The sequence below is a fragment of the Misgurnus anguillicaudatus genome, chromosome 5 (genome assembly GCF_027580225.2).
Source record: "Misgurnus anguillicaudatus chromosome 5, ASM2758022v2, whole genome shotgun sequence".
NCBI classification, from domain to species: Eukaryota; Metazoa; Chordata; class Actinopteri; order Cypriniformes; family Cobitidae; genus Misgurnus; species Misgurnus anguillicaudatus.
Genome location: NC_073341.2, coordinates 41,558,088 through 41,585,819, shown reverse-complemented (window position 1 = coordinate 41,585,819; position 27,732 = coordinate 41,558,088). Strand labels below are relative to the sequence as shown.

General features: G+C 38.8%; 2 protein-coding genes across 9 annotated transcripts in view; one reads left to right on the top strand and one right to left on the bottom strand.

Annotated features, from left to right (window-relative positions):
* Window positions 1–3,056: 3,056 nt before the first annotated feature.
* pym1 (PYM homolog 1, exon junction complex associated factor) overlaps window positions 3,057–27,732 on the bottom strand; it is a 33,228-nt gene continuing 8,552 nt past the window's right edge. Inside the window, exons 1-4 of one of the 3 annotated variants that reach the window (XM_055169117.2) lie at window positions 5,570–5,668; window positions 5,118–5,260; window positions 4,328–4,421; window positions 3,057–4,139 (exon numbers count right to left, since the gene is read on the bottom strand). In XM_055169117.2, the coding sequence (XP_055025092.1) occupies window positions 3,644–4,139; window positions 4,328–4,421; window positions 5,118–5,148 (621 nt within the window). In that variant the 5' untranslated portion in view covers window positions 5,149–5,260; window positions 5,570–5,668 and the 3' untranslated portion in view covers window positions 3,057–3,643. Of the gene's footprint in view, window positions 4,140–4,327; window positions 4,422–5,117; window positions 5,261–5,569; window positions 5,669–27,732 lie in introns of those variants that run through there. The other 2 variants (XM_055169118.2, XM_055169119.2) reach the window with 2 other exon arrangements.
* On the top strand, window positions 6,703–27,159 carry spats2 (spermatogenesis associated serine rich 2). 6 transcript variants are annotated; one of them, XR_012369758.1, is made up of 14 exons: window positions 6,703–6,870; window positions 8,612–8,660; window positions 15,227–15,306; window positions 15,562–15,670; window positions 15,833–15,882; window positions 16,074–16,308; window positions 16,415–16,609; window positions 17,186–17,321; window positions 17,908–17,966; window positions 20,758–20,867; window positions 21,792–21,894; window positions 21,975–22,129; window positions 25,388–26,079; window positions 26,207–27,159. XR_012369758.1 is itself a non-coding variant. In XM_055169105.2 (13 exons), exons 2-13 carry the CDS (start codon window positions 8,636–8,638, stop codon window positions 25,661–25,663), a joined length of 1,533 nt encoding a protein of 510 aa, XP_055025080.1. In that variant the 5' UTR covers window positions 6,703–6,870; window positions 8,612–8,635; the 3' UTR covers window positions 25,664–27,159. The 6 variants fall into 6 exon arrangements, 4 of the variants coding, with proteins under 4 accessions (XP_055025080.1, XP_055025083.1, XP_055025082.1 ...); XR_012369757.1 differs by having other exon boundaries at window positions 25,388–26,216; window positions 26,275–27,159; XM_055169105.2 differs by having other exon boundaries at window positions 25,388–27,159.

Sequence of the window (27,732 nt, the reverse complement as noted above, 5' to 3'; positions counted from 1 at the left end):
ACACTGACATTAAATAGAATGAACCAAACAAGATAACGAGCGGGGAACAGGTGATGGGAATAAACTAATGATTACCAATAAGCAGGAGAACGAGGGGGCGGGGACAAGAGACAAGACACCGGAGGGACATGCCAAACACAAAAACAAGGCATGAACCTCCACACAAGGCCAGGGACTGCCAGAACTCTGCCACCATGACACAATGCAAATATAACAAGACTTCAAGGCAGAGTCCTGACAGTGTGGCTACAATCTACAATAAAATATTTAAAGGGACATTCAACTTATTAGGAAAATATGCAAATTTTTCAGCTCCCCTATATTTAAACATTTGATTTTTACAGTTTTGGAATCCATTCAGCTGATCTCCGGGTCTGGCATTACCACTTTTAACATAGCTTAGCACAATTCAAATTTTCCCTCCTAGGATTTTTCCCCCACAGGATTAAAAAGCCAGGAGTTTTCTTCTCCTAGAGGGTTTTTCAACCCCTGGAGAGTCAGCTGACATTGGCTTAACTTAGCACCTGAAGAAAGATCAAAATACGGACATCCAAAAAAAAGTCTCAACTAGGTGCAAGATCAAAGGATGAATCAAAAAGGAGAAAAAAGACCTGCACATTGTTACATTCCCTTTATTTCAAAAATATTCTGCTGTATTCTGCTGCTTATGTTGTCCATCAATTTTTCCATGTTTCTCCTGCTTTTATTCATGTAAAGCTGCTTTGAAATAATTAAACAATTGTGAAAAGTGCTATAGAAATAAAATTGAACTAAATGTAATATGAATACATGTAGTTTAAACGGGAGGTGCTTGTTGGTCAGACACATTGGCTGGGCATCACGTTGCAGGAAGGCCAGTAGATCAGTGGTGTGATGACCTTCACGACAGCAGGAATTCGGTCTGTTAGTCTCAGTGTCCTCGGGATTGAGGACGAGACAGGGAAGGAGCAACAAAATCCTATTAGCGTAGGGGCCGTTCGCATGTAACCCAAGAATACATACAGTATAATGGTTGAATATCTGCTTAGTTCTGAACAGGCTAACTTTTGTGGCATAAGAATATTTGCCAGACAAATTCTTGTTAAAGAAATATGTTTTTAATTTAGATTCAAACTGATCGACTTTCTTTGATTCTCGAACATTTTTTGGTAAATCATTCCAGTAGAAAAAGGATCGATCACCTTTAGATACTTTTGATATTCTAGGAATAGTTAAGTGACCAGAATTTTCCGACCGCAGTGTACTGATGGATTGTATTCTGATAGTAATTCTTGCCGCTGCGTTTGAACCAGCTGAAGCTTGTTTACCTGATTTGCATGACACCCACAAGTAATGTTACAGTAGTCTCTTGAGGTCATAAAAGCGTGGATAAGCTTTTCTGCACCTGTTGCAGACTGCATATGATGTATTTTTGAGATATTTCTAAAGATGGAAGAATGCTGTGCGGCAGACGTTGGAGATATATTGAAAGATAGATTGCTGTCAAACATCACACCTAAGTTCTTGACTGTGGAAGACGACACCACAGTGCAGCTATCTATGTTTGGAACATCTATGGGAAACTTGTAAATTAGTTTGGAGCTATTCAGGTTAATAATAATGATTTCTGTCTTATTGGAGTTTAGCATAAGGACATTATTTGCTATCCAGTCACTGATATCGCTAATACAGCTTAGAAAACTGGTGATTGTTAACAATAACAAACATCAAAACTTTTTCTTGCTTTTCAGCTTTTCTTTATTAATTATTTCTTATGTAATGTTTACTATATAGCTTATTTTGTTAAATAAGTGATTCACTGATTTATTCATTTAAATGGTTCTGCAGCGTTACTAAACTCCTCTCTTTCGCAATGTGTTGTGGGTAATATCAGCTGATGCCACGTGTGTGTAGCATCTTTGTTTGATCATTGTGCATAAGATACAGTTGTCAGCTCTCATTTCAAATGGTTACAAATAGTTTGTTGTTTAAGGCCAGATAAGCCTGTTAACAAGCAAAAAAATATTGTTAATGTACTCTACTTTGTTGTCAGTTCAAGTCAGAGTCGTCCTATTCTCTGATAAAAACTCGGCAAGCAGAATCGGCAATGAAAAAATCATGACTTGTGCATCATAAAGATAATGCTCAGTAAGTCTGTTCTTGACCTAATTGTATATTGCAAGCAATTGCTATATGCCATTGCAACATTTCAATACAATTGCAATACAATACAATACAATACAATACATTTGTGCTGTCACTTGCTTCTCTGTTATTATTTCTTACCACTAAAACACTACAGTTTACTTTGTTTTATCACAAGGAGTGAAAACGTCCTAAGCACATACATAGTTATTTAATTTTCATGCAGACACATTCACTTTATTGATTTCTATAAATCGCTTATCATGCCAGAGTAAAACATAAAGCACTGCAAATAACATCAGAAGTAATCATTTATTTACACAGACATATCTTTAAAACTAATATTTTGTGACACTGTAAACCTTTTTAATTCAGATCATAATTTTGAATGCAAGTGATGCCCTCAATCGGTTGGGTATGCCAATATGGCCTCTTGAACACTCGAGGCGGCTTCACCTCCCTCACTTTTATACATCATCATTTATTCAACTTCGTGTTGTTATAACCCTAAACCTATATGAGTTTTTTTATTTTGCTCAACAAAAAATAATTAATTTTGATACTAAGCACACCATTGACTACTATAGTATTTGTTTTTCCCACTATGGCAGTAAACAGATACCGTCAACTGTGTGGTTACCATCATCTATCATAATATCTTCTTTTATGTTCAACAATATAAAGAAACTCATACAGGTTTTGAACAACATTAGGGCGAATAAAACATGACAGAATTTTCATTTTTGGGTGAACTTTCCCTATTAGAAATCATTTACATTTTGTATTCTTATATGGTTAGAAAAAATATTTGATCATAAGAGTAATATGAAAATAGAAAACAAATCCCAGAGCAAACATATTCCCCCATAATAAGAAATGAGATTTTTCATCCTAGTCATGACCTTTACAGATCATTAACAAAGAAAAAAAGATTTCATTTTTATGCTACATTTATTATAACACAATTCTACAGATTAATATTCATGCCATTATTCACAACAATGGTAAAAAAATGTTTATCAAACCATGGGATTTTAGTTCCATCGGTCAATGTAAGCTCACAAACTAGTTTAGAGAGTGATATCATGATCAATTTAGATGAGTGTTTGCCAAACCTGGTACCCTCTCCCAGAATGTTTTAGATGTCTCCTTATTTGAAACCGTCCTTACAGAATTGGTAACATGTCTCCCTAACAAGGTGGTGAGTTGAACCAGGTGTTGTAAATAAGGAGACAACTAACCCATTCTGGGAGGGGATACGCGAGGGTTAGGATTGGGAAACACCGATTTAAATGAAGAGTGAAAAGTATCATTTGCACTCATGTAGGTTCTACCAATGACCTGCTTTAAGAGTCCGGAGTGCAAGACGTTCCCCTATCTTCATTATGTATAAAACACAAAAATGGCTGCTGCCCACTTGAATTGACACAAAAATACAACTTGACATGTTGGACACAAACACTTCATTTGATCATCTGAGCCTCCAAATAACTCAAAGCCACAATCCCGCTCATTCAGTTTACAAATCCCGTTCCAGGATCTCAAGCTCCTCCTGTAACGCCTGGCCCCGCCCCAGTTTTTCCAGCTGTTCCTTGCTGGGGTTTTTCAGCTCTCCAGAATCCAACTTTTGTTGGAGTTCCTCCACCTGCCGCAGCTTCTTACGTAGGTTCTTTATCTTCTTGGCCTTCTCTGCAGCAGCTGCGGACGTATCCGTGCTGACAGGGTCCAGGTTTGGGTCGGGGCTGACCCTCTTCTCCTCTGCAGAGATATCCATTCCATCCATGTCTTTAGTCAAGACCTCCTCACTGGTCTCCTGATGGTTCTGGTTCTGCTGTTTGCGTTTCTCTTTGCGCTTCATGTTGCGCTTGGCTGTTTTTGAGAGTCCGGCTGCATCGCTCTGCTTGTCTGTTGCGCTCGAAACCTGCTGCTGACGGGCCACAGCCGCATCCTCCGGGTTCATCCCGGGTGGCAGGTCTGGTTTACTCTTGAAGAATTTTACATACTTGTTTTCATAGCTGTTAATAAAAAGAAGAGGCCAAGTATTGATTACTTTTAACTTAAAAAAATTAATCACCTATTTTAAAAAAAAGTTCAAAAATCTATTATGCAAAATTTCACTGAAGGCTTTTTCTGCTGGAGTGCGTTTATTTAATATTCTCATGTAAACACTGCTGAGAAGTTGAATTGTTGCTCGGGTGCTTACACCGGTACCTCCTCCTGCGGTACATATCCATCCTTCACCCGCCGCGGTTTCCTCCACGTGCCGTCCGGACGCTGTGTGGCGGCAATATATTTACCTTCAAACAAACACACACTCACTTACTTGAAAAAGCAGCCGGGACTAAAAGAAATTGAAAAAGAACTATGACCAAATAATAATTATGACTTATAATAATTAATTCGTTTAAAATATATAATAGGATCCGTATACAACACCTGCGAGGAACAAACATATTTAGTTTATTGGTTGTAAAATGATTTTGCTGCTCAGTAGACTAGTAGAAATGAACTGTTGTTCTGCTAAATGCCATTATTGTTGTTGTTGTTGTTGTTGTTGTTGTTAACCAACATTTGATAATATGCCGTTTTATTGTTAATAACGTCATTTTATATCCTATATTATAAGTATATTTATTGTATCATTGTTATTACTATAAATCTATAAGCATCGCCGAAGCGTATCTATCTAAAGTTATTCCCCTCACTATAAAACAGTAAGAATATGCAGATAAATCCATTACAGAAGCAATTTAACAAAAACTTTCAATCTTTAGTGATAAGTTGAGATCTGGAGAGTTCGGTGATTTTTTTTTCAAGGCTTTCAGACTGAAATCCCCAAGATTGTGAGTTAAGAGCAGGCGGGCGGTTCATGTGTTCAACCGGAATCACGTTGTTTATCATCGGACACGCATACTGTCCGTGGACGAAGAGATAACATATGAAACTATGAAGATATAAATATACAAGTATAAATTTAATGTAAAATATTTTACCAGATTCATCAGTCACATAGGGGGTCGCCATCTTTAAAAAGGACGAACTTCCTTTTTCGCTCCCCGTGATTCTCGCGAGACTTGCGGTGTTGCAAACGCACGGGCGCGTGCCTGTGTGGGAGGGAGGTTATTGCGTTCAGATTCTGAAACAATAAAATTTTATGACAATTCATTATGTAAGCGCGTCAGTAACCCTAACCCCTTACATAAGTTACAAATCCATAACCATGTAATAATTGTAAATGTGCCATTGATTCTTTGTTAAGTGCAATACTCTAATTCAGTGGTCTCCAACATGCACATTTTTATTAATAGCCTCAATTTGAATATTTATTACATATTTTATATTAGCTTGTCTTCTTTTATGTATGTTAACATTTTAAACAATGATATCAACAAGTAAAATTAAATAAAATCAACACACAAAACAAAACGTTTTGAGTAGACTATACCAAAAAGTAGCCCTCCAGATTGTTTTATCCATTGTGGTAGCCCTTGCTCACTAAAAGGTTGGAGACCTTTGCTCTAATGCTTCTTATGGTTACACACAATGCAGACTGATGGAGCTCACTGTAAAATACACAAAAAGTTTAGAGACAAAAATATGCTTCATCATTTAAATACAAATACATATGGTGATCTGTTAATGATGGTGGATAAAAAAAGAGGATTGAGGTACAAAAGGGAAAACATAAAAATTGATAAGGAAAAAAATATATAAATGAATCTGACAAGTCATTTATAAATATGATCCGCTGGACATATTCTGATGTCCTTGGGCTTCACAAATAATGTTTAAAAGCCAAATATGATTAAATTGCATAAAATAATAATGCAATTTTGTTAGTAAGTCTAACCATCCATCATATTTATTCCCATATTTATATTAATTCCTAACCCTAACCAGCAGACAAATATATGCTGGACAAGGCTGTTTATTTCAGTCTGACTAGTGGATTTGGATAGCAAAAGGAAGTATTATCACAATCAGAGGATCTGAATGTCACAGATTCTGGTGCCACTGAGGAACTTGTACTGCAAAGCAGCTACAAATGAAAAGAAAACTCAGACAAAAAGAACAGCAAAGCATGGTCATTTTAAATCTAGTTTAAATATAGTCTACTCAGCAGTCATTGAGTCTCTTCTATGCACATCAATAACTGTAAATACCAAAGACTACAACTGATCGTCAGAACTGCTGAGATTATTGGTGCTCCTTGCCCAATGCCCATCCTTCAGGAGAGAAGAGAGCAGGAAAAAAAACATTACAGACTGCACAAACAATGGAGACAAACCTCTTGAACTACTGGTTTGTGGCCGATGCTTCTGAGCATTGAGTAGCTTTAACTGCCCTAATGCCCCTCACGTGTAATGTGCATTACTATAATAATATCATGGGACGTCCCAGCTAAGTTCATTTATTATAATTCATACATCTTTACATGCATTCTTAAGTATTAACGTAAACTGTTTGTTATGCATGTCTATATTTCATAAATACTGAACTTGAAATGAACTTAGATGCTGTTTCGTAATTGGTTCAAATATGACTCCGCCCCCTCTAGCCGCGATGCGGACACAAAATAGGGCGGATGTTGGGGACGCGCGCTGGAAAAGCGGAAGTGACGTGTGGGCCGGCTGAAAGAAAAGACAGAAATTCGCACATAAACGATCGACCGACCGACCGACCAGAAGGAATATCAAAAAGCGCGAGTGTGCGTGGAAGTGTTGCGGGTTTCAGCAGTTCATTCAGGTACGAGTTTGTCCTCGTGATAAATGGTGAACGATGCGGCTGCGCGCGTGATGTCTGCGCGAGTGTTAACAAAACATGAAAATTTCGCCCGTTTGATCTGAAATGACAGCAGAACTGATTTGTGAAAACAAATGATTTGCATTTGCCTCGGTGCTTTCATTTAAGCAGCATGAATACGCGTTTCTCTCAGTTTAGTTACATACGTTAGCTTAGTGCTAACGGAGTCGTTGCTAAGATACTGCCACATAACCAGCGCGCGCCTGACGCTTAATTGATTACGGAGATTGTTGTTGTTATAAACGGTGGTGTGTTCACATAACTTACACATTTATGCGTGTAATCGTAGGTAAATCAATGATTAATAAATAACCTGTTAAAACTAATTACCTGTTGACTTACTCAATAACTAAATCATAACGTAATATTCGTGATTTTGTCGTAGTTTGGATTAAGTACAGCAAGTGTTCATCAATAGGGTTTGTTGTACGACACTAGATTCTCTCTATCTCTCTGTTGTGCGTGTAGTCTTTGAGGTTTAGATGTCATTATTTTTGTTGCTTTGTGCCACATCACAGTGGGCAGGCCATCATCATCATCATCATCATCATCATCATTCACAGTCTTCCTGCCTGTCTTTGGGTTTCAGGAATTAAATGTATTGTCTTGTGTCACTGTGGCCCAATTCCAGACCCTAACATGGATTTCTATTGTGTTTCTTTATTTTCATTGCTTGGCTCGTGTTACGTCTCTTTTTCATCGGTGTTGCATTATATCCACACAACAGGCTAAACAGGAACTCTGAGCTCATATGGATCCTGTTATATTCGAGCTAAAGTAGCAGTGTCTTCACTTTCACTCTTCGAAGATTAGGGTTACATAAGAGATCTGAGAGATGTGTGCCGCCTCTTTGGTAAATAGCCGGTTCATTTTCTTGTTGGTTTATATATAGCTATTGAATGTGGCTTCACCTGTTGAACTGCACACAGGTGTGTGACGCGCTTGCGGCACAGTGACGTTCAGGGACAGACGCACTAGGTCAGGATCAGGAATGGGTGTATGTGTAAACTCTGAGAGCCTGCATGTTTGTATAGTTAAGTTTCTGTTTCCTGACAAGAAAGAGTTTGTGCTTCTTGGACTCATAAAGGTGTTTCTGGATACGGCTGGTTTGCTCAGGGTGGAGGCTGTTGTGGGAACGCACACAGTCACTGAACTATTCAAGATAGCTGTGTGTCTTCAGACCTCCAGGGACATTCGCTTTTACTCGGGTAAAATACTGAAGGTTCCTCCTGTTTTCTCCAGTAATAATGTGGGTTTAAGGTTTTGGAAAGACTAGACTTCATTCAACTTTCAGCCGTTGATACCTAACTAACTTCATGTCCTCTCAGTGTGTTTCTGCTGTAGTTTTCATTGTCGGACGTACGTTTCATTTGTGGTCTGTCTCTTCGTTAAAGGAGCACAGGTTTGCACACAACTGAGTGTGCTGATATTACTCATACACCAGTAAGTTATTCGCAAAGAGAAGTTCTCAGTTAAAGGGACTGCGTGCGTGCGTGTGATGTAGACATTGTGTTTGTGTGACAGATTTATGCTCTTTCTTAAGTTGTTTACAGGATTTTTTCAGTCATAAAGATGCTGCTGCTAGAGAAATCGCGACTGCTTTTGAATAATATATAGGCATGAATAATCTAATTCCAATCCTGAATGACAATGTTTAAATGATTTTTTTTTTCTTATCCTGTAGAATTGACATTGACTGAGGGGGACGATGGCGAGGAAAGGTTCTTATAAAGGTGAGTGGTCGGTCGCTCCGTATGCTCTCGAGCTTCATTGAGCCTGTAAGTCACTTCCTTATAACTTCAGTCCTGAGGGTTGGACACATTTGGGAAGTACACAAGAAATACAGATGATGCCAAGAGATGATGTGTCACCTTAAGTTAATTCAATCTTTCACCTCTCTTACCATTAACCCAATTGCTTTTCACACTGAAACGTTTTGAGCAAAGCTAAATAGAAATGTGAGGGATTTTATGTCATCCCTAAAAACAGTCCTGAACAAAACTGTGGTCCTGTGCAGAAATGTTATTGTGGAGTCTGCTGAAATGCTACCCATCATGACCGACATTTGATAACCCTTTTCCATTGAGTTGTAGTGGCTCTCTAAACATTCACTTGTTTTGTTTGGCAAATGAAAACTTTTGCGTGTCAATGGCTTTGCAAATTTCTAAACTCTGATCGAGTGCGTACGTGTGTCTGATACTAGTGTAAACTGTGTGCTTTGAGCACCCTTTGACCAGATAAAGTGTGTATGGCTGCAGTCTTAACTCTTTTAAATGATTAATGCGTGCGTGTTATCAGTTCCACAGGTAAAAGGTTTCAGAAATGTTGCTTTAGGGAATTCCACACACGTAAGCAAAGCGCTACACGTCATGTCACGTCAGCGTGCATTTAGTCACACCTAGTGTGAGCTTTATTGAGAGTCATGAATGTCAGTTTACAAAAATATTGTACTTAAGTTTCTCTGCTGCTTGTTCTTTTTATACTTTAGCCCGTGCATGCATGTCTGCTCACGAGAGGATGTCGGCTTGCGGTCATCTGCCGCGTGTAACCTGTAATTGAATTTTAAAAAATTGGTTTATTACAATGAAGTGTCAGTGAAATAACCTAGTAATTATTTGAGTGATATTTAAGAGTGTCTGTAGTAAATTTTAACGGGCATAAACCATTCTGGCTTTTGAAAAGTAAATAATCCCATGGGTTGATGATCTTGGCTGTTTTTGCAGTGTTAACATTAAGTCTGACTGTTTGTGCTTTATTAATCATTTTATGATTCTTTATTGCTGTTTTTATACCACAATGTGTAGCCTAATAAAACTAGGGGTGCAGAATTCTGTGAATTTTGATAACTTACACGTGTGTGTGTGTGTGTGTGTGTGTGTGTGTGTGTGTGTGTGTGTGTGTGTGTATGGGAATTGTGGCACACGGATGAAGATAAGTCAGGTGTCGACGAAGTTAATGTTTGTATTATGATACAGTATGTATAATTACCCAAAATAATTAAATTCCTGAGCTTTGCAACCATAAATAAAACTGCATGTGTGCAAACTGTGAGAGTTAGTTTGTGTTAACCTGTTAGTTAGGACTCTGGAATAAAGTGGAGCTTCAGTTGTAGGTGGCTGAATGAAGCCGTGATTAAGATCCATTTTTATTTTGTGGCGGACTGAGAAATAAATGAATGTGTGGGAAACGCTGCTTTCCAACGATGCTCGCTCCCACTTTTTATATGATGTCACAGCAGTATGCAGCACAAATATAACTACATGCCTTTACACTCTCAAGTGTTACTAAACTCAGTGGAAAAGCTAACCGAGCCAAATCAAAATTAAGCTGACCTGACCTGTGGGGTACTATGCATAGGAAAAGTGCCATGGCGTACATGCACATCAGCATAGTTTTGGTTTCTTTTTAGCCTGTTAAAGTGACAGAGAGAGCTTGTGAAGAATTCATTAAGCTTTGTGGTCAGCCAAATGTATCTACAGAGTATTATAAACGACGCATCTAATTAACTTGTGTGTTAGGGTGGTCCTTATAATGGGTCAAATTTAAACTCTCACCCCCTCAATGTTTTAGGATTAGGATATCAATAAAAACACACTGTGCAAAATTTTGAATTGTTCCTACAATATCTAAAGGTTGCTCATTTGAATATTTCCGAAATCACAAATTTTTGCAAATACCATATAATTTAAAAACACACATAAAACTTGCTTCTTGGAGGGTAACTTTGTTCCAGTTATTTCAGTCTCTTCTGATCTGAGTAACCATATAGCGGACTTGCTTCATGTTGCTTCAGCCATTGTCTCAGTGTATATTGTCTATTGCGCTTCATTCACATTGAAGCTTTGTTGCTTTGAAAGACATATCACAACTAAAACAGGAGTTTTAATTGCATGGAGCATGGTCAAACAAGTCCATTGCTGCTAGGGATGCTCCGATCGATCGGCCGCCGATCGGTATCGGCCGATAATGGCATTAAATGACTCGATCGGTGCTCGCTAAATCTGCCGATCTCATAAACCGATCTTTCTGTTTACTTTTGTCATCAAAAGGATCCTGAATGCAGCTGCAATTAAAGACATTTTTTACGTAGCGCGAGCATTTTTACAACCTGTTGCTCATGTGCAGCGTGCAGATTTGTTGCCTTTACAGAGACATGCGTATTTTCTATGAGGATCGCGCTCCGGTCAACACACAGCAGCCTGTCATCAGTGCACGTGAACAGAGCGATCTCTCTCTCTCACGTCTTAAAGCTGCAGTAACCTAATTCATCTCTCAATAAAATCACTCTCTGCTCTTGACTAAAGAATTTTTATACTTCATACGAATGCGTGTATATTTAATTAATACAGTAAAGTCTGTGAAGTGTTTTATTTTCAGTACTTTTAGGAGGCATAAGCCTTTTTAAAGCCATATTAAATTTCTCTTTGCAGAATAAGTATTTGTTGTGCTTATTTATTGAGTCTCTATTATAACAATAATATACCTAATTACTGCAAGTAATATAACAAAGGCAACATCTGTGGTATTATTTTATCTAGAAAAAATGGAACAGTTACAGTCATCAAAGAGCTTGCATATCAGCTAAAAAAAAATCGGTATCGGCCGATCATGAACATTACAAATCGGTGATCGGTATCGGCTGCAAAAATCCAGATTGGAGCATCCCTAATTGCTGGCATAACTATATATTATTAAAGAGCCAGTAAGATGCCAATTTTAAGAGTCCTGTCACTGTTTATAAGTCCCAGACAACAGGTTTAAATGCATGCAAGGTCAAAAAACACTGTAATTTTCTCAAAATATAAATTTAAAATTACCCCATTTCTCAGAGATCCCCAAACGATTTGTGTGGAGCCGTTCAACGACTCAGTCTGCCTAAACCCCACCTTTCAGTAGCCTACTCTGATTGGTCAACTGACAAAGTCCCTGCACAGACCAACAATAGTGCAACATGTATTGACCTAGTGCTAACATGATTTACTGAGAAGACATTATCAATATCAACACCAATATCATTCATCATTAATCCAAGCAATAAAAATGCCGACAGAAACTAACATTTTACACTCATTTAAGCATTTATGTAAGCTAACCGAGTCATAGCAAAACTGTAAGTGAGAATGCGTTAGCCGCTTGCTAACGTGACTCTACGTGAAAAAGTAATTTTAACCACTGTTCTTCACAGCCAAACGTCTAGTATAGCCCTCCGAGAAACTGTGATTTTGAAGCTTTGATTGTGTTTATAGTGGGTAATATGTGTTTCACGTGTAAAAAAACACGGTATTTTTCACACAATTTACTTATCTGTATAGCGCTGTTTTCCCTGTCCTCAAAACAGGCTGATGTCTTCCTTGTTATGTGAAGTCCCTCCTTCAGAAATACGTAACAAGTTCTGATTGTGTAGTTTGTTTAGTGTGCTGTGATTCGATAGCAGCTTAGCTTAGCAGAGCCGTTTGCAGTGTTTCCCACAGGATTTTGAGGATTTTACTCTGTATCTGTATTTGATCTGTATTATATATCAAATTATATTTTAAGCCGAATTAAGCTGTTTTAAATAGTGAAATAACAATGTAAATGGGAATCATGAAAATTCTATTTGTGGGGGCAGTGTTGATTCTGTGGTGGGCCACCACAAATAAATCAATGTATGGGAAACACTGCGTTTGAGCCAAAGCTGGTGACTGACGTATTCATGTGGGCGGAGTTTAGTCAACAAACTGTTTTACTGATGTCATTAAAGCAGGAAATAGAGGGCTGTAGTCCAAACCGACCGTCCGTTGTAGGCTTTTAAAGAGGAATTCTGTTGAAGAAAATATATCGCCTGGCAGTGAACTTTGAGCTTTATTTTACAGGTATTATTTATGCTATTGTAGCAACATTACACACTAACTAGGGTTTAAAAAATGGTATCAGGAAGAATGTGACCTTTAATCACAGATTCTTCATATGTCTTCATCCTTTGGTAGTGAAAACAACACAAACTGAAAACACAGCGTGATATGATGTTTATCACTAACTAACTAGCTGTGGGCAGGTCATAGTTTTTGTTTCTCCTGCGGGCAAGGCTGTAGGCGGAGATTATTATGCAAAATGTTGGTATTATGTGGATAAAGACAGGCAGGAGATTCAATCCATAAGACAACTCGTTTCAGCGATTCAGAGTCGACTCCCTACTTTAGAAGCCAATAACTTTATTTATCATGCACTTTTGGATTCAACTACTTTGCACATAGCTTACATTGATAGAAAGCTACACACTGCAATACATGTCCTTTTCGATTTGGGATCTCTGTTGCTCTTTAAACACACATACATGCTAGCACGAAGTATCACATAATACGCAAATGTGTTACATTTTAAAGGTCTTGAGCAACCTCTAAATATTAAAAAAAAAAATTGCTCTTTTTTTATTCAAACTTATTGGTGGGGTGAGAGCATGAACTTTTAAAAGTTGGAAAATAAGGACCACCCTATTCTGCATCTGTATATATTCCCTATATCACAAAGTAATTGAGAAACTGTTCATTAGTTTGCAAATGGGACTTTTATGGACTAATACTAGTAGACATTAAACATATCTTGATAACAAAATATAATTATTAGTTGTCAAAGTTTTCTTTGATATCTGAGGCAGCAGGTTGGAGTTGTGACCTCCACTGCTAATGTAAATGTGTTTCTGAAAGTAAGTGAAGGAAAAGTGATTTAAAGGACTGAAAATCAAGTGTTTATATGACTATATGGTGGGTTAGGGTTTAAAGGGGACATTTCTGACTTTTTCCCTGTTTAAGTGCTATAATTGAGTCCCCAGTTCTATCAACCTAGAAAATGTGTAAAAGATCAACCCAGTAACTTCGTTATGGTCAAATATTCTCTGCAAGCATGTGAAAAAATGGCTCATAGAACTTTGGCTCACCTTGTGATGTCAGAAGGGGATCTTATTATAATAATACTACCCTGCACTATTTAACCACGGCACTGACGTTTTGTACGAAGATCAGCTCGTTTACATTTTAAAGAACACTCCTAAAAACTGCACATTTTTGCTCACAGCTACAAAGTGGCAATTTTATCGTTATAATAAATTATCTATATGGAGCTAAAACTTCACATACAGACTCTAGGTACTCCAAAGACTTATGTGACATCTTAGAGTCTTTTGAAATGGCCTTTTATAAGACATACCATTTGCAAACTCTGTAGCCAACAGCACAGAAACAGAGCGCATCACGTCACAATCTGAAAACCACGCCCACCGGGGGAAAACAATCCATCCGTCTCCATTGACTTTGTATTGCGAGAGGTTCCTCCTTGTCATTTCTGGCTTTTAACAAAAAACTGAATAATGCCTTAAAGCTGCTGTGTAACAATATGTACAGCTAGTAAGCTAAAAAACCCAGAAATAAGTTTTTAATAAGCTGTTTATAACAAATCACGTCAGGGTGTGACTTTTCCTGTCATATGCATATCATTAACTATGCTGCAAAGCAAACGTCTTAAGCGTAAGAGTGAATTATACAGGGTATGTTACGTTTGACCAAGTCAGTAGTTAGTGAAGCTGCTATCACTGAGTGAAGGTGGGTAATAATTTGCATATTCATAGATCCACCTATTCTAAATGAAGCAGGGGTGTACATTTCCAATCAAGCAATTTTAAGGCATGGACATTCCCCTACACAGAATAAAATGTTTAAATATGTCATTGATAATTAGTAGGGATGCACCGATAGGATTTTTTTGACCGATACCGATTTAAACGGACAACTTCTGGCCGATGCCAATACCGGTATTAAACACTTGTATACAATACTATACAGTTGGTCTATTAGCTAGTTTATTTCTGCATCAAATTATTTTTACTGAACATGGATTGGATCTAATTAACATTTAACTGACCAACATAATAAGATAGGCACAAATTAAGCTAAAACAAATATAATACGACAGCATGACAACCTTCAAAGGTGGTTTTTGCTATTCAGCATTTATTAACAACATTAACTCATTTTTTACATATAATGGATTTCTTTATGCAGTTAATTAATTAAAAAATCGGTATCGGCCTTTCTCGTGCTATTACCGATATGCCGATGGTTTAAAATTCATCAAAAATCGTCTGATACATTGGTGCATCACAAATAATTAGTTTTAAGAAAAAAAAATTATCGACCACGGAGAGACTTGAACAAATTAGTGAAAAATGGTCTGTGAATCTCACACACTCTCTCTTTTTTTAGCAGAAGTTTGGAAGTCCTAATCTATATAGTTGTGAACCTTTCTTTAATTTTTTTCTTGTTTGTAGATATGTCTGGAGTGGTGTTCGACACGCACTCTAAAATGGCGATGTCACAAGGAGGAACTTTTGAAAACATGAAGGAGAAGGTAAAAACCTGTAGTTGAACTTTTGTTTCCTTGTTTCTTTGCTTGTGCCAATCTTTAAATAAAAGGGGGTCATATGATGCAATTTCGTGTGTGTGTGTGTGTGTATGTATATATGTGTGTGTACAATGTTAACACATTGTATTGCACAAAATACATAATGTTTTTGTAAAACCATCGTATGACCCCTTTAATGGCAGGCGAGTGCTTTGTTTGATTCCTTGTTTCTTTGACATTTCTTCACGTGTCCATCTACAGATTAATGCTGTGCGAGCTGTGGTGCCCAATAAGAGTAACAATGAGATTACTTTGGTGCTCCAGCATTTCGAGAACTCGGTGGATCGAGCAGTGCAAGCATTTGTAGAAGGTACAAACACACACACTTGGATCACGTCCGTTTTCCCTTCATGGTTGAAGTTAAGCCTGAATTATACAATTTTTTTTCTCTCTCTTTTTGAGAAGATAGGGCTGCTCTTACTGCTGGTGTGTTGTGATGTAAAACAACAGTAATGTGTTTGTCTGTTGTCAGGTAGTGCCGTGGAGATTCTGAAAGAATGGAATGTAACTGGAAAAAAGAAGGTATGTGATCTGTCAATCTTTAGAAAATCTAAAGTGCTATTACATTTGTAGTTCCAAGGGCTGCTGTAAAAATGTCCTGCACACATTGTAGAGTAATTATCTGTAGTCGGCTATGAAATGGCGTAAAAGCAGAATTCTGACCTGCAGAGTCTGTAGTGCACATTTGATTAAAACGACTGTTTTACTCGCAGCCTAAGAAGAAAAAGAAGTCAAAACCTCAGAATGAAGCCCTTCTGGACACCGCCCCTGACGAGTCAACACCGGATGTTGAAGGTTCAGAGGCTGTGAATGGTTTCCACGCCAACGGTTCGACATGTGCTGACGTAGATTCCCTAGATTCTCTTAGTGAGCAGCTAGACTCCGCCTCCCTGGATGTACCTGAAATTGATGCAGACATTGTTGCCCCTGAGATTTCAGATGTCACAGGTAGAGTTAGAGATGATTGTGTGATGTTAACGCTTCTCTAGTTCCTGCCTGTGCTCCTGTTTGTTCTTCAGATGTTAGTCACAATGACGTTTGTGGTCTGTTGCAGATGGAGAGATTGCATCAATCCCAACATCCAGCCCCAACCCTCAGCCCGGCCCCAGAATTGAAGCGCGACAGAACCATCACAGTTCACGTACTAACAAGTCTCAACATAAGCCTGTTTCCAGCTCCCAGAATTCTTCTGCCTCCGTTCTCTCTACAGATTGGGAAAGAATGGGAGCTTCATCTGGCAAAAAAATTGGTAATATTTGTAATTGGGTGGTTTTCCCACAGGATTTACCCATCAATTATATCATCAGAAATTCTTGAAATATGGCAATCTGTTTGTCTAAGAGTTAACTGGGGGTCTACGTGAATGGTTAGGTACACTACCACCTGACTTTTAAGGTCGCTCCCCACTGTCAGCGATGCAATAAAGCGAGGCAAACTGACAAAAAACTCTTCATATCTCTTCATATCAAAGACAAAACGATTGTTCACCTTCAGCTGTTTCATGCCCGTATGACAGTTGGCGCTATGGACAATGGCCGTCAAATGTGCACTCAAAGCACTGAAGAAGCGGTTAACCCTCTGAGCTTTACCATAGAGAGCTTAACAAAGTTATTCTAGAAACACGGGCGGAAAACCAATCAAACAATGAGATAACATTTTTATTTCACTGCTAGTGGTATAAGCAGTAAAGATGTGTTTATTTTGTTCTCTATTTATCACCTCTCAAATATGGGTAGGTGTCTAAATGTTTGCCTTTGTTTGTAACTCTCCTGGATGTTTGTTTTTTGGCATTGAAACTGAAGCGTTAGTTGTTGGGTTTTTTTAGGTGCTAATGTTGACCGCTCTGTGAAAGACCTACAGCGTTGTGCGGCATCGCTCACTCGCTACAGAGTCGTGGTGAGAGATGAGATGGATTCGTCTATCAAGAGAATCAAGCAGACGTTTGCGGAGCTCCAGAGCTGGTATTACACGCGTGCGCGCACACACACGTGTAAATGACACATCAATTACATCAAAGATATTTTACCTAAGTTTGATGCAGAAAGGGTTATACCCAAAAAACATCATCTTGTGTTTGTTCCCTGTTCACATTTGTGACCCTGGACAACAAAACCAGACATGATGATCAAGTTTATTAAAATTGAGGTTTATACACTATCAGCTGAATAAATAAACTTTCCATTGATGTATGGGTTGTTAGGATAGGACAATATTTGCCTGAGACAAAACTATTTGAAAATCTGGAATCTGAGGGTGCAAAAAAATCCAAATATTAAGAAAATCACATTTAAAGTTGTTTAAATGAAGTCCTGAGCAGTTGCATCCACTCACAAATATAAAGTTTTGATATATGTATGATAAAAAATATTTGATAAAAGAGCATTTTTTCCTACAACAACTAACCCTTTGCTACTTATAATTGGTTTTATGGTCTATGGACAAATTTGTGTAAAATAATCTCATACATTAGTGCACTTTTTTTTTACAAATGACAATAAGCTGCTTTTTAAAATCAAATACTAAATTAAGAATTGTTTTTGTTTTCAGTCTGATGGATCGAGAGGTGGCGCTCCTCGCTGAGATGGACAAAGTCAAAGAAGAAGCCAGTGAGTTGAGAGAGAGCAGTCTGTAGGAGCTTTAATCATTTTGATGTGCTGCTTTGTTTGTCTATATTAGGAGTAACCATTTTACAGACCTCAGCTTTGTTTAATCTGGATCATAATTCATTGAAATACAAATAATTTATTAGACTCTCTCTAGTTTCTACGCTTTAAAGGGGACATTCCATGAAAATCAGACTTTTTCCCTGTTTAAGTGCTATAATCAGGTCCCCAGTGCTTCTACCATCCCAGAAAACATGAAAAATAGCAACCCTGTAACTTTGTTTTGGTAAGGCTCTCTCTGAAAGGATGTTAATATATAGGTCATTCCGATTTCGTTCCCCCAATGACGTATTAAGGGGATCTTATTATAATGATACCGCCCCTTCATCTGCGCTATCCAACCATGACGCGGCCTCACGAGTGCGAGCGACAAAGAGAAAGAATGACTGACAGCACGACACGTTTGTATTCCATCAAACACAAACAGTAGCCTACAATCTTATAACTTGTAATTTTAATAATCTTTCTAAAGGTTTAGTTAACGTTCTAAAGGATTAACTTTACCTTAGTGCAACAAAGAGAGAGCGAGTGAGCAAACGAACAAGAGAGAGAGAGCAGCGCAACGGTTCACTTTCATCAATACAAGTATGTTGTTTAAAGGGGAGGTTTAATGCTATTTCATGCATTCTGACTTATTAACACAGTTTAAGAGTTGTAGTCCTCGTGCTAAACATAAGCAAAGTCTCAAAAAAGCAGTTGAGCTTGTAACAGTATTTCTGAGCCAAACTCACGCCTCCTTTTTCCTACAAGTTTCGGAAAGTTTTTTTCAAATGGGGGTATCCGTTACGACTGATTGACCCCATATTCCTTTTATGGGCCTTTACTCTTAGAAAAGCACGCTGGCCCTGCACGTCAAGTGAAGCGAGAACGCTCATTAGCATTGCTCTGTCGAGTAGAAGTCACCGGTATCACTGCACAGCACGCGCGACAACTTTGTTTTAGCAAGATAGTTCGACAAAAGAAGTGTGTTTTTTGGATGTAAGGAGAAGAAAACCTTATTTAGCTTTCCCTGTCGTAAGACAACAGTGGATGCAGTTCGTTTTTTCCCAGACAGCAACGTAATTGCGAATGAGTTTGTTTGTTCCCCGGCTGTATTTCGGAGAAGACTGCTTTACACAAACAGTTTGACACCGGATTTTCCTCTTTTTTACAACTAATGGAGCGGTCAAAACTTTAAAAGACCCCGTTTAGAAGTCAGAACCACAGGCGCAAGTAATTCAAAATCTCACGTGTTTTATTTGCAATCGCGCATACGTGCATGTAATGTAAACAACACCAACAACAGCACTTTGTACTGCAGTTAAAAACTGGATTATGTTGCTTTTTTATTAAAATAGCGGATAAACAAGCAAGGATTAATTTACCTGACAGAGACGTCCTGGTGTAATCGTTGCTGCTATTGTTCCCGTTCGTCCATTACTGACTAAGTATCCGATTCTGGATCATATTTATAAGATAAGGCTGGTTATTTAAAAACATTTTTTTTAAGTTTGATTTCCATCTATGTCGGCTGTAAATACAAAAGTAGTATCCGAAGCTGTGCGTACTGGTAACTCTTAAGCTCCGCCTACCGCCTACCTTCAAGTGTTCAACCTTTTACACCAAAAATCGGAAAGGCTGTTTCTTCTTTTATAAATCTGACTAAACAAAAGACTCTTTGGACATATGATTGATGAAATACTACTCTATATATAAGCAAGATTAACATTAGATTGGCAAAAACGTCTTGTGTTATGTCAGCTTTAATATGTTTCTCTGAAGTTTATATGAATGAACACGAGGATTAATGCACTGCATGAGACAGAGTGAGGGAACAACGCGTATTCACTATCATACACAATAAGCATAAATATGTTGTTTAATGTTTCTCTCAAGTTTCAAATGAATACGAGGAGTTACAAGATAGAGAGTGAGAGACTGACAGAAACGCGAATGTGTTTAATCACAATAAACTTAAACATGTCATTTGATCTGTTTCTCTAAAGTTTAAGCATTAAACGTGTTGTTTTATTACAGATCATTTAAATGTGCTCGTGTGGTTTGGTCAAAAAGTAAACGTCTGAGTGTTTGTGGAAGTGTATTTTATTTGTAACATGCTGAAAATCATTGTGCCTGTTTAAAACACTGGCAGCATGAGACCTAAAAGTCTTTATTTTTTTCCACAATGTTCCCCATCTGCTGATAAACATGTATTTAGTGTGCATAAAACAGATGATTGACTTTTTAAACTTGTTCAAAGATATAATGCTGAACATCTCTTACTAACTTCTTTCTTGAGAGAATCTCCCTCGATGCTCTGTCTTGACTACAGCGCGAGCGCTTGAGACTCCGCCCACCTGAGCAGCTCGTTTGGATTTAAAGGGATACACACAAAAACGGTGCATTTTTTCTCAGCCCGATAAAGTGCCTATTTTAACATGCCACAATAAATTACCTATAGGTTATTTTGAGCTAAAACTTCACATAATGTACTCTGGGGACATCAAAGATTTATTTAATATCTTAAAAACGTCTTGTGGAATGTCCCCTTTAAAATGGGCAGTGCTGAGGGCATTTTATGCTCCCTGCAGTAAGTACCACATTAAGAGAAGAAGACGCCACACTTATTTTGACAACAGTTGTGTATACACGGTGAGCTGCTAGCGATTATATAGTAAATGCATATTTGTACAGGAGAAAAATAATCGGAAAAAAATCTTGCCAAATGAGTACGATAATTATTGTGTTTGTTCAGTGATGATTCTGGACGGCCGTCAGAAGAAAGCAGAGGAGCTCCGAAGACTCACTGACCAATCAACATCACTGACAGAGGAACAGCTTACAGAACTAAGAGCTGACATCAAGGTACACAAATATACATGCACACAAACACGTCATACATGCAAGCGTACAATGGTTCAGTACAGTACTGGAATATAGTACCATGGTATTGGTACTAAACCTTTACCATCCGTGAAAAACAACCAACCTCAAATAAGAAAAGATAAATGCCCACAACACATGACAGTGATGTTATCAGATGTTGTTCAAGAGTTTTTTTTACTCAGACATTCAGCTGCTTTGAAGTTCATTATGTGTTAATTCACTTCATAAACACCTGAAACTAGCACGTAACTACTACAATGAAAGTTTATGCCACTAATACAAACAACTAATTAGTGATGGCAGACACCGCTCTTCTCTCTTTTTCACTGCACAAATGAGAGCTGGTCATTTTAATACTGTTAAAGGTCTGCACTCCAACTATTAGAACAGATTATAAACGCTATACCAACTATTTTCGAAACCATATCTTGATGGATATTTACTCCGTTATAAGCCTTTGAACTGCCTGCTTCAGTGCCCTCTTCCCATTCCCATTAAGCGCAATAAAAACTCAAACTTGTGACTGAAAAGACCACAAATATATAAACATAAATGCCCAATATTGAGTAAACTATGGTGCAAATTGGTACAACAGAATCAAACTCAGGTAGCACACACTGGCGCATAACAGTGAACAAATACCAAAATGAGTCAAATCATGGTATTGTACAGTTTGAAATGGGTTTATATGTGTGTGTGTGTGTGTGTGTGTGTGTGTGTGTGTGTGTGTGTGTATAAATTTCTAGTAGCAGTTTACCACCCAACTAAAATGCACACATGCATCTTACACAAGCATCTGTAACACGTACACGCATCTCATTACATTCACAAACACACACACACACACACACAGTGATCTGAACTCGCCTGTGCCACATGTTTATTATCCGTCTGTCTCTCTAGCACTTTGTCAGTGAGCGCAAGTATGACGAGGATCTTGGTAAAGCTGTGAAGTTCTCGTTTGATCTAGAACCGCTCAAGTGCAGCATCATGTCTTCTGGATCAGGTAAGATAGTGAACATAAGCTGTTTCTCTTCAGTTTGAGTAGACATGAGTTGATTATGATGTCTGTTTCTCTCTCTGTAGTCTATCATCCTCAGACGAGCTACTCCAGCCGTTCTCGCTGCAGCTCCACCTCTTCCTCTGTCACAGGACCCACCCCTGTGAAAGCCCCGCCCCCCTCTGAGCCTCAGCATCAGGCTTCTGCTTACATGGGCCGTCCCGGTGTGCCACACAAACAGGTAGATCACAAAACTCACGTAGTCATTAACCCAGCTAGCGTCAGTCTTGATGTCTGTGTGTGTTTGTGGACTGTGGGGCTGTGTGCCACTGCTAGGATTTGCAGATTTTAACAATGAAAACTCTGTAGGGCTCCAGGTGTCATCTAATGACGGTTAAGCCCCAACATGTTTCAGCTGTCCACGTTCAAAAGCTGCTCAAAATTTTCATCATCAGGAGGGTCCGTGGTAGGGCTGGGTATTGTTAGGAATTTCACAATTCGATTCGATTACGATTCTTGAGGCTTCGATTCAATTCGATATTGATTTGTTTGCTTCAATATCGATTCAATAATAAGTAGATACACAAGTAATTAAGTACCTGAGTAGCCTATATTTTAATTTTAGCTTTTAGTGCAGACTTGAATGGAGTGCAGCTGCTGTTTGCCATCTTGCTGTTTTGGTAAAGCATGTTTTGGTAAAGCGTGTCTTGTACAACGCTGAATGCTCTCACTAGAGCAGGGCTATTCAGTTAGTTTGTCATGGGGGCCAGTTCATGAAAAGCATCTCAAATAAGGGGCCGAAGATATATCAGTGATTATGACTACATTTATATTTAAACTGCATAACAACAAAATCAGTGCATTGTACAATAGGCTTTTTCTACAAACATGTATTTTCAAACTGCATACAACAAAATGAGTGCATTGTAAGATGTCCAAGTAGGCTTTTTCTACATCCAGACATGTTCATATGTTGTATTTTAAAACTGCATAACAACATAAGTGCACTGTAAGATGCTTTAATTTACATATAAATAAGAGCCATATCACACTGATTGAGAATTTAACTTATTTACTCACTTTAGTACACATAACAAAAAAGTTCACAATATGTAACATAACATTGTTTTATGCTGTTTTTGTCAAAGCTAATTATTTCACGACCTCTATTTAAACTACAACAGCCATCTTAATAACTGGCAAACATTAGTCTAGCTTCTAATAAGAGAAATTATACTTTTAGATTTCGCTAGAGCAGTAAAATCAGGTGTATGTTTGTCAGTAGATACGCGTTCAGTGGTGCAGGTGTTGGGCGCGATGGGTGATTAACTGTTACTAATCGTTTCAATGCGTTTCCTTTATTAAGACATCTAATGTCATTGTGGATAAGCAAGTCATCTTTGAGCCGACATGTCAATGTATATGGAAATACAAGGAGTTAAAACAGCCATAGAGTCCGTGGTCTTACCACTGTCGCGTCTTGATATGCGGGCGCGAGCGGCTCGCGGTAGACCAAAGCGCGAATATAAACACGTGACACAGCTGCTCGCGCCAGTCACGTGACGCGCGCTCTGCAACTCATGCTGTAACAGATGCACGCTCATCAACTCGTAACTGTATGGCCCGTTGTCCAACTACATTTATTTTAATTCTACATTTATTTATTCTATACATGTCTTTTTCACAGACTACATAAAGGGCCGGATCAAATTACCTCGGGGAGCGGGCGCTAGAGTGTTGCCCACCCACAGCGCCGCCACTGGCCGGTAGGATGAATCGATTCATAGGATTTGATGAATCGATATTGAATTGAGGAGCAAATAATTGCAATGCATTGATGAATCGATATTTTTACCCAGCCCTAGTCCGTGGTAGGGCTGCACGATTAATCGTTTTAAACCGAAATCCCGATGTGAATGGATGCGATTTTCGAATCACAAGAGCTGCGGTTATTTCGATTCAAAACGATCAAATATAACAATCATCTAGTACGCAGTTTTTGACAGTTCGCTTCATGCGCATTTTACGTTTGATGCAGTTTAAACCAATAGAGTGCATTAAAACTGAGGTGCTGACTAGACGTCATCACACCATTTGGAAAACATGAGCGAGCAGCAGTTCAACTCCTCAACAAAGTGTAGGGCCATATGATTTCCGCGATGCGGAAAACACGGACAGAATCGCGAAATGCATACAAATGGAATGAACTGCACAACGCGGAATGTCATGAAGTTGGCAGATTTTGGATTCAGTCATTTTTAAAACCCATTATAAACTCATTAACCGGCAAATGAAAGGACAGAAATGCGCGAAAACATTTCCCTTTTGTGTAATGTTGGACTTAAAGAAAGGTGTGTATATACGTCCGTTTCTCGTCATGCATCGCAAACTAAGCGCCTCATCAGACTATAAGCAGCTTTCATTAAAGCCCGGGACACAGCAGACGAAAGAGGTACATTATACTTTCTTGCACGCGCACATCCGCACCGCTTTGAATATTTACAGGCACGAGGGTTCATGAAGCGCGCACACAGAGAGCAGTCAGCACACACGTGATCACTAAACGTAAGTTTTCTTTCTTGTCTAAGTGAACATAAACAGCTAGATGTTTATCAGTATATTGAAGCAGAGCCGTTTTAAAGCTGTCTTGTGTCTTAAAGTGACAGTCACCAGTGGCCGGTTGCATAAACATAGCCGTGACGTTAAGACTGCGTCTTAAGTATGATTCTGACTAACTAGCAATTAGTTAGGGCTAATCAGTCTTATTATTTGGATTTAAATTAGACCAATCTACCTTTCTATGTAACATACTTAAAACAGTTATGATCAGTCTTGAAGAAAAAAATTCATGACTAACTTTTAAAGCTAGTCTTAAAGTTTTATGCAACCGGCCACTGGTGCTTTCTGTGTCAGAAATGTTTATTACACACCAAAAATTAAAATCAGTCCTTACTCTTAACTGAACAAGCTTCTGCAGCTCCACATTTAAAATCCTACAGTGAGGACTGTGCAGTGTTTTATTTGTATTTTTTGCTTATGTTAAATCATAGATTCTAATAACTAATATATTTACATTTATTACAGAAAAGTAAAACAAGATGAGTATAGTCTTATGATTAAAAGAAAAACTAAACATTTGCTTGTCAGATGCATTGTTGTAGTGACAGCCAAAATACATTGGCCTATATGTTATTTTAAATAAAACTTTCAAAAAAAAAAAATTAAATTGTATTTTTTTTAATGTTCTTAGATTAAAAAAAAAGTTTGTCTGCAGAAGAGCAAAGTCCTGCAAACAACTTTGTACAATGTTTAAGAGGTTTTAAATAAACAGTAGCACAGCATCTTTCTTTGGTGCTATTAAAACCACCACAACAAACCTGGATGTAGCTCTTTTGACTGACTGAAGGATTGACTGATCGGCACTTTTTGCATAAGACTAATATAAATCTCTCTTTTTGTCTTTTGCATGACAAACGTGTGCTTCCTTTTTCTATTTCAGATTTTCCAGGGCAACAGGCGCATTATTCACGGTTACCAAGGAAATCAGCGATATAATGGAAATGGACATCCTGACCGAAACCCTGGCCGGACCAACTACCGCAACCAGGGTGATCGTTACCATGGAGACCGCAGTCACCAGAGCGACTATGGGGAGACTCCAAACTCTCAGCCGACCAATAGCATGAAAGGCCCCTCCCACTCCTCAGTCTACCGCTCAGATCGACCCTCCCACAATGGGCTTCCACAGAGGCAACCACGGACCCACGGCCCATGACACAGTCACACTTTACCTTCATTACTTCTTACAATACACCTGTCACTGACGTTTACACCTGGCCTGTTGAGCTGTGACCCAGTCTCTGTCTCTGTCTCTCTCTCTCTCTCTCTCTCTCTCTCTCTCTCTCTCTCTAATCTGCTTATGTAAAGGTTTTGTGTTTGAGTCATTTGTAAGCGAGTGCTACTGTCAAGTGTTGAGGAAGGAAAGATTCATGTTTTGTTATGTGTGTTAAAAGTCTGTGAAGTTCAACACTAAGATGACAGCCAGAGTTTCAGTGTGTGGAGGTCACAGAGGGTTGGGGTGTCTGGAGACGTGTGTGTGCTTTTGTGTGTGTGTGTGGCGATCACAGAAGGTTAAGAGCTAGGGTACGGGTGTCTGGAGGTGTGATGTTGTGTGTTTGTGAGTGTGTGGAGGTCACAGAGGGTTAGGGTGTCTGGAGACGTGTGTGTGCTTTTGTGTGTGTGTGGCGGTCACAGAAGGTTAAGAGCTAGGGTACGGGTGTCTGGAGGTGTGATGTTGTGTGTTTGTGAGTGTGTGGAGGTCACAGAGGGTTAGGGTGCTTGGAGACGTGTGTGTGCGTGCGTTTGTGTCTGTGTAGGTCACAGAAGGTTAGGGAGACGTGCGTGCATGCATGTGTGTGTGTGTGTGTGTGTGTTGGTCACAGAGGGTTAGGGTGTGTGTGTGTGTGTGTGTGTGTGTGTGTGTGTGTGTGTGTGTGTGTGTGTGTGCGTGTGGAGGTCACAGAGGCTGAGAGTTATGGTTCATGGTCTGGAGATGTGTTTTCAGGTCTGTCTGTGGCCTGGTCGCGCATGTTCATCTTTTCATGCATGAGAGTCGCATTGAAGTTTTGTAACTGAAGCTGTTCTCAGTTTCTGTTTGTCTTTGTCACGTGCCCTCGATCGGTGCTAGCGCACAAGTCTTTATGACCGAGTCTCATGATATACCTCACTCACACATGCTCTTCACAATCTGCTCTCGTGTTAACCTAACTGTCCATGATTGTCCATGTTTGCATGATGAAAGATCAGTACCACACGCTCCGGTATGTAAAGATGCTGTTCTGTTTTTCAGAATGTCTGGATTGTTTTGCTAACGGTTACATATGAAGGTTCATGTTATTTGTCCAGCACTAGTTTCTCATCTCATTCCTGTATATATGTAACAGTATGTATAATGTTTTTCTAGCCTCTGGCCATGTATGTAGAACTCCCAGTTAAGCAGTTTTGATCTTCCTCATGTATTGAGAAAATTGTCTTTTCCTGTCGCTGTAAAATCTGAAGTGCCTTCAGTCGTGTGCTTTATCTTTTTTTCTTCATGTTGTTTTTCTGCTCCCATTTGGACCAAAGACATCAAACCCATCCAGACACGCTGCCATTAGATACCATCTGCTCCTGTCATGCAGACTGCACTAGCAAACACTTGTCTTCTTTCTTGCTAACTGACCTCCTACTTTTTCTTTAATTATGAATAAAGGATTAGTAGCAGATGCTCAACTCCGTTTACAGTCTGTTTCTTAGTTTTGACAATATTGTTAATTGACAAGACCCAATGAAACAACATGAAAATAACAGCAAACAGTGGAGCTAACCTAACCCAAGTTGTGCCATGTGCAGTATTGTGTTAGAACAGTGGTGACCCACCCTGTTCCTGGAGATCTACTGTCCTGCAAAGTTCAACCCCAATCAAACACACCTGAACCTGGCAATCAAGCATTTCAGGGCCATAGATATATACACTAGAAGTCGCCTTGGGGCTCTGTGTCATAACCCCCACCATCTTAGAACAGGGGTCTTGTCATAGGAAGTAGCTAGGTAAAGCTGCTATCTCCGCCTGTACTTCGAATTCATCGACGATGCCGGACATTTGTGCTGCGTATGGATGTTAGGGCTACAAGCACTATGCATTACAGTTAGAAAAAGTCATTTTTCATAAAAGCAAAAATTTTATTTTTTCCTGTACTAAATGCTAAATAAATGTCTGACTGTTGAAACGAACCAAAAGAAAACCGAGAAAATCGCGTTCATGACTATTTATGATTTTATTTCTGTTACACCATTGCCTACAAT